Genomic DNA, 6,954 nt, shown 5'->3' on the forward strand with positions numbered 1-6,954 from the left:
TAGTTATGCCATCTTGGGCAAGTCCCGATTATCTAGTACAGTGATGGTGAACCTTTTAGAAATCAAGTGCCCAAACTGCAACCTTCATACCACATGTGAGCCCCCTGCCTTACTCCAGACAGGCGAAGGAAGAAGCGCTCCCACTGGGATGCTGGGCAGAGGGGTGGATGATGTGAGACATGTCTTCAGCTTGAATGGAGAGAGGGAGGGGAGCAGCCCCCTCCAGCATACATGCCATGTTTGCCTACATGGGTCTAGCCCTTAACATTTTTCTGCCTTGAAACTGATACTTAGTATCAATTCTAAGATAGTAGGAAAGAGTTTTAATAATAATATTATACCTTTAAAAAGAGTATGCAAAATGAGACCCACATTTTTGGACACAGCCAAATGGGAATTTGTTTTGCTTGACTATGTTTATTTGTAACACAATTTGGCCTTCTTTCCCTGGTGCTGAGGGAAGGGGGTAATGGGAGGGAAGGGAAGGGAAGAAGAAACAAATTCTTAATAAATGGAAATTTTTAAAAATTAATTTAAAATACTTTAAAAAATTTTTAAGAGAGAGGAGAATATGTAAGAGTTAAATAGTAATAAAAAGAGACTTGGAGCTCTGGGTTCTTCCTAGTCCCAGCTTTGCTGCTAATCCCCTGTCTGAAGAACATTTTCCCTGGTTTGCAAAATGAGGGAACTGGACTAGACAGACACTAACCAGCTGACGAGCTCTGACATTCTAAGATTCTCATCTTAGAATTGTGTATCTAAGAGTTGTGTCTGTCTCTTCTCTCCCTTTAGGGTATCTATGATGCCACTGTGTACTGGCAGTAATCACAGAATCCCTGAGTTAGAAGGGACTTGTAGGGCATCTACTCCAACCCACACTGAACCCAAATACCCTTTATGTTATACCCAATGAGTAGAAATCTAGCCTTTCCTTGAAGAAATCTAAAAAATAGGAACCCACAATCCAGAGCTAGCCCATTCTGCTTTCAGATAACTCTAAATATCTGGAAGTCTGACCAAGTCTAAATTTGCTTCTTTGAAACTCCAACCCCTAAGCATTTAGCTTTGCTCTTGAAGCCAAGAAGAATATATTCAATCCCTTCTTCTATAATTTTATCAAACAAGAAATAATCAATGCCCCACTTTTTGTTTATCAGGCACTTTGTACAGAATCTAGAATATGAGAGTGAAAAGGCCCCGTAAAAGCCAATAATTCCAATGCTTGCACTTTACAGATGAGGAAACTGAGATCTAGGGAAGGGAAGTGATGTTCACAAAGTTGAATCTCCCGGAAGAACAAAAACTAGAACTCATAAATCCTGATTCCCAGTTCAGTGTTCTATCATACCAAGCTATTTCTGAAGTAAAGGGGGTTTGGTAAATAAGTCTGCAATTCCTTCTCCTTTCCTTCCTCTTCAAGGGTTCAAAACTTGCAACCTTCATTTCTACTCAAATGAAGTATTCACTTTTTGGTTTATCCTTGTCATATGCACTTGGGTCTTAGCTTGGCCAAATTTCATCAGCCAAATATCCATGATGTTCTTTCTTTCTATATTTATTTAGACTATATTCCCATGGTTACATGATTCATGATTTTTCCCACCCTTCTTCCCTTCCCCCTCCCAGAGCTGACAAGCAATTCCACTGGGTTACACGTATTACTGTTGAAAACCTATTTCCATATTATTAACATTTACAATAGACTGATCTTTCAATGCTAAAACCCCAATCATATACCCATCGAACCATGTGATCAATCATATGCTTTTCTTCTGCATTTCTGTTTCCACAGTTCTTTCTTTGGATGTGAATAGCATATTCTTTCTCATAAGTTCCTCAGAATTGTCCTGGATCGTTGCATTGCTGATAGTAGAAAAGTCTACTACATTCAATTGTGCCACAGTGTATCAGTCTCTGTGTACAATGTTCTCCTGGTTCTACTCTTTTCACTCTGCATCAATTCTTGGAGGTTGTTCCAGTTCACATGGAATTCCTCCAGTTCATCATTTCTTTCAGCACAATAGTAGTCTATCACCATCAGATACCACAATTTGTTCAGCCATTTCCCAATCCAGGGACAACCCCTCATTTTCCAATTTTCTGCCACCACAAAGAGTGTGGCATAAAGTATTTTTTCCCTATTATCTCTTTGGTGTATAAACCTAACAGTGGTATGGATGGATCAAAAGGCAGACTTTAAAGCTCTTTGGGCATAATTCCAAATTGCTCTCCAGAATGATTGGATATTCTTTTTTTTTTTAAACCTTCCAAGGCAGAAGAGCGATAAGAGCTAGGCAACTGGGGTTAAATGACTTGCCCAGGTTAACACAGCTAGGAAGTCTCTATGGCCACATTTAAACCCAGGACCTCCCATCAGTAGGCTTAGCTCTATTCACTTTCATACAGCTGCCCCCTAGTGTTCTTAGTGAAGACATGCTCTCAATTTTAGACTAAGAGCTAGACCCTAAAATCCTTCTGCAATGCCACTGTGGATGCTTGATATAGCAGAAAGCTGATACAACAAAAAAGAACAGTGATTCTGGAGTCAGAGGCCCTAAGTTCAAATCCCTCCACTAATACTTATTCCTTATTTGGATTACTTCCCCTCTCTAAATCCTCTTCTTATCTTAGGAAGATGGACCTTTAAGGTCCCTTTTAGCTCTAGATCTATTAAACTCCAATCCTTACAATGCCAGGTTCTTAAAGACTAGAAAGAAGCTTTAGTAGGTCCTCCATCAAGCTGAAAAGGGTCCTGATATGTGCCTGTTGAGGGACTAGAAGCTGAGTCTTCTACCTCTCAGTAGAATACTTTGTCATGCCTTTAACATATGATGCATGCTTGATATGAGGACAAGAAAATGTTTTCGCTTCTGTTTCCTAAGTCCTCCTCGCCTACCATCACATTGGGAGCTCTCACCTGTGGAATCTTCAGTGGTGCTAAAAAACGCCTTCCCCTCTGTAACTGCAGGTTTCTTGGCCCTAGGAGTTTTGGATTGCTTGATGTCAGTGGGCTTATTCTGGATCCCCTTGGCTTTTTCATCCTGCTTCTGAGATTTATTTTTCTGCTCCTTCTTCTTCTTCTTCTTCTTTGGGGGTCCAGTGGTTTCGAGATGACCAGATTTGGGAGCTAAAACAAAGAAGAGGGAAAAAGGTAATTCTAGTCTACGTGACACAGCAGAAAACCTAACACCTTTGGGCCATTGCGGAATACTAGTAGAGGAAGGGCAGTATAGTAGTAAGGGCTCTGGGCTTAGAATTAGAAGACCTACGCCTGAATTACCATTTCATTACTGAAGACCCTGGGCAAAGCATTTCTCCTCTTTGAGGTATAACTAGATGATCTTTCCTCTTTCAATTCAAAATTCTTTGAGTAAGATGAAAAGACTGAAGAAATTGGTATACAAATCTCAACTCCAACCTTCACACTTATTTTCCTCCTTTTTTATTTAAACCACACAATTTTAGTTGTTATTTGGTTGTTTTCAGTCTTGTCCACCTCTTCATGACCCTATTTGGGGTTTTCTTAGCAAAGGTAATAAGAGTGGTTTGCTATTCCTTCTCCAGCTCACTTTATAAATGATAAAACTGAGACAAACAGATTTAAGCAATTTGTTTGTTATAATACACCTAATAAGTGTCTGAGGCCAGATTTGAACTCAGGAATGTGAATCTTTCTGACTTCAGGCCTACTGTCTGATAAGCAGTTCAATATCATGCCTCAGCTGCCATCTTACCCTGGAATCTATTCCAGACTTCTGAACATCATTGTCTTCCTTCTTTTTGGGAAGGGTCCCACGTTGGCCATCCTTCATTCCCTTCTTAACTCTTCAGGTTTCAGCACAAGGTCCCTAAGAGGCACTTTCTTTCACTGACTCTCTCTTTAAATCCTTTTTTTGTGTTGTATCTCACCTCTCCCATTAAAATGTAAGCTCTTTAAAACAGGGACTGTTTTCCTTTTTGCTTTTAATCATATCCCCAGCTTAGCACAATAATTGCTTGTTAAGGGGCAAAGAGTTGGGTAGAGAATAAATGCCCAATAAATAATACCTGTTGATTGATTACTCTTACAACCTCCTAATTTGTAGGATCTTGTTGGATAACCAAAAACAAAAGGCCTCAGATGACAAAAGAATATACTAGGTGGATAACTGTGCCTTGGTGGATAAGTAACAACAATAATAATTTACCACCAACATCTTTTTTTATTTTTAAACCCTTATCTTCCATCTTAGAATCAATTCTGCATATTGGTTCCAAGGCAGAAGAGCAGTAAGGGCTAGGCAATTGGGGTTTAGTGACTTGCCCAGGGTCACATAGCTAAGAAGTGTCTAAGGTCAAATTTGAACCCAAGACCTCCCATCTCTAGGCCTGGCTCTCAATCCAATGAGTCATTTAGCTTCCCCTACCATTCTTTTTTTAACTTAAAATTTCACAGGTATAGAGAACTCTTAGATGAATTAATTCCCTTACCTACTTTGCTACACAAACATAATAAAACCTTAGATGATTTGCAAATAGACTTAATATACATTTTCTCACTTCACATTAGCCCCATGAAAGGACATACACTGAGGTTCAGAAGCAGAAAATGTTTTGACCACTAAGTAAATGATAGGCCTGGCCCTAAAATCTAGATATTTTGTAGCTCCAGTGTTCTTTCATACAAGTAAGAGGCATACACTATGCCTCTTAACCTAAGATAGAGGTCAAGATGATCTAGAGATGAGGCTGGTGCCCGATGATGAAAAAAGAGAACTGCACTATGATTTTTTTCAATTCCAAGAATTGTATGAATTACCCCATTTTCGTTTCTGTGGCTCCACAGGCTGCTGAGAACAGATTTTCTTGGCTAGATTCTGCAGGTAGGAGTCTTTGGCAACCAATGATGCCATTGGAAAAAGGGAAGAATCACTGAATCCTGTTGGAAAATCTCAACTGCTCCTTCAGAGGCATAGAGGGGTCCTTGGAAGAGTTCTTCCACTGCTCCTGGATTAAGAAAAAGAAGAGTTGGTTGGGAAGAAGCCAGAAAACAATTTGTCCCCTCTTAGGAAGACCCTTGTATCCAGGATAGATGCTTCATGAAGAAGTTTCCAAATATCACAATTCATCCTCATCACACACATTCCTTCCCCCACAAAAAAAATAATCACCCAATAAAACAGCCTAGCCCACACCTGAGGGGTAAACTTTGAAGAAGAAGCTATAAACCTTTTTAAGTGGGGAGGAGGGCTTGCAGTTGAGTAGTATTTTTTCACACAAAAAGGGGCTTCTAAAACAAACATTGTTGTGTAGGTGTGTGTGTGAACACATACATTTATGGCTACTGATCTATATGGTTAAATGCACATTTGTCTGTTTCAACTTGAGACTGACTGAAAACCTTTCTTTGCCTACAGTGTCTGGGCTAAGCTAGAGATACACAGGAAGGCAAGGAGAGTCCCTGTTCTTAAAGAGCTCACAGCGTCTATATATCTGCGCCTGTTTATACCACTCGGTGCTACAAGTATATGAAGCAGGGGAGGGGGTTGGACTAGATCAGGGTTCTTAACCTTTTTTTTTTTTCCGGCATCATAGAACTCTTTTCAGAATAATATTTTTCAATACATAAAAGACAGCGAGACAGAAACAGAGAGATGGACGGAGGGAGAAAGGGAGCGAGAGGAGAGAGAAAGGCAGAGACAGGGAGAGAGACATCTGCGAGGGCACCCACTGGTGACAAGAGGGATTTTCGTGAGGAAGCCGAGGAAGAGAAGAAGGAATACGTGGTGGGGTGAGAGGACAGCAAGAAGCTGGGAAGGAAGGAAGGTAACGGAGAAGGGTTGGGGAACGTAGCAAGGAGTCAGATAGGGACAAACAGGTCCCACTTACCCAGCCAGAGGACTGCGCGCTCCAATACACCGTCGCTTCTCCCAGGAACCCACATGGCCAGGCAAGACTAGAAGACTATCGAGTCATGGAAAAGCGAAGTTCGATTGGCCGGGTCTAGTAAGCCGGATGCAAAGTGGGAGGGGCAAGACCTTAAATAGAGGATTGTGGGCTACTGGAGAATTCTGCAATGTCGGGAAGTCAGAGGAATTTCCGATGTAGGAAAAGGAGCCTAGAAAGGAGTGTTAAATTCCCACCCCCACCCCCACCCCCCGGGCTTTATTTGCAAATTTTAGCACTGTGCTAACTAGGCACTACAAATACAAAGAAAGGCAAAAGGAGCTTACATTCCACCGGCAGAAAACATGTAGACAACTATGCACATTTAAGAGATCTAGATAGATGGAGAGATAGATATAACTAGATACATACACATAAATATGTACATCTATATGGAAGGTACATATATACATACGTGTATCTATATTTATATATTTGTATTCATGTTCTCTCCCATTAGGATGTAAGCACCTGGAGGGCAGGGGACACTATATACACATATATGTATGTATATAAACAAATGTGTATCTATGTTTAATACATAGACTGTCCTAGATTGTAAGATCCTCCAGGGGGGAGGGACTAGTTCACTTTTTTTTTTTTAAACCCTTACCTTCCGTCTTGGAATCAATACTATGTATTGGTTCCAAGGCAGAAATGCTGTAAGCACTAGGCAATAGGGGTCAAGTGACTTGCCCAGGGTCACACAGCTGGGAAGTGTCTGAGGCCACATTTGAACCTAGGACCTCCCGTCTCTAGGCCTGGCTCTCAATCCACTGAGCTACCCAGCTGCCCCTGGGACTAGTTCACTTTTGTGAACAATACCTGTCACTTTATTAGGGTTTATTGATTACTGGTTGACTGATGGGGAATGATCTGTCCAAGACCTGGGCTTAGAATTCAAAACTCCTGAATCCTACTACATTTTCCCACCATACATATTGCTTCCTTACCAATGTGCAGGTGATAGAGGGCCATGTTGAAATTCTACCACCTCTTAAGTCTGTATAGCCAGCATCTAATGACAAC

At 40.9% G+C, this 6,954-nt stretch overlaps 1 protein-coding gene across 1 annotated transcript in view; it reads right to left on the reverse strand.

Moving 5' to 3' along the window:
• The window catches only part of SURF6 (surfeit 6), a 29,460-nt gene extending 23,488 nt beyond the window's left edge, over window positions 1-5,972 (reverse strand). Inside the window, exons 1-3 of the mRNA XM_001371446.4 lie at window positions 5,869-5,972; window positions 4,799-4,986; window positions 2,918-3,127 (exon numbers count right to left, since the gene is read on the reverse strand). Coding sequence (XP_001371483.2) covers window positions 2,918-3,127; window positions 4,799-4,892 — 304 coding nt within the window. The 5' untranslated portion in view covers window positions 4,893-4,986; window positions 5,869-5,972. The remainder of the gene's footprint in view (window positions 1-2,917; window positions 3,128-4,798; window positions 4,987-5,868) is intronic.
• Window positions 5,973-6,954: the final 982 nt, after the last annotated feature.

The sequence above is a fragment of the Monodelphis domestica genome, chromosome 1 (genome assembly GCF_027887165.1).
Source record: "Monodelphis domestica isolate mMonDom1 chromosome 1, mMonDom1.pri, whole genome shotgun sequence".
Classification (NCBI taxonomy): Eukaryota; Metazoa; Chordata; class Mammalia; order Didelphimorphia; family Didelphidae; genus Monodelphis; species Monodelphis domestica.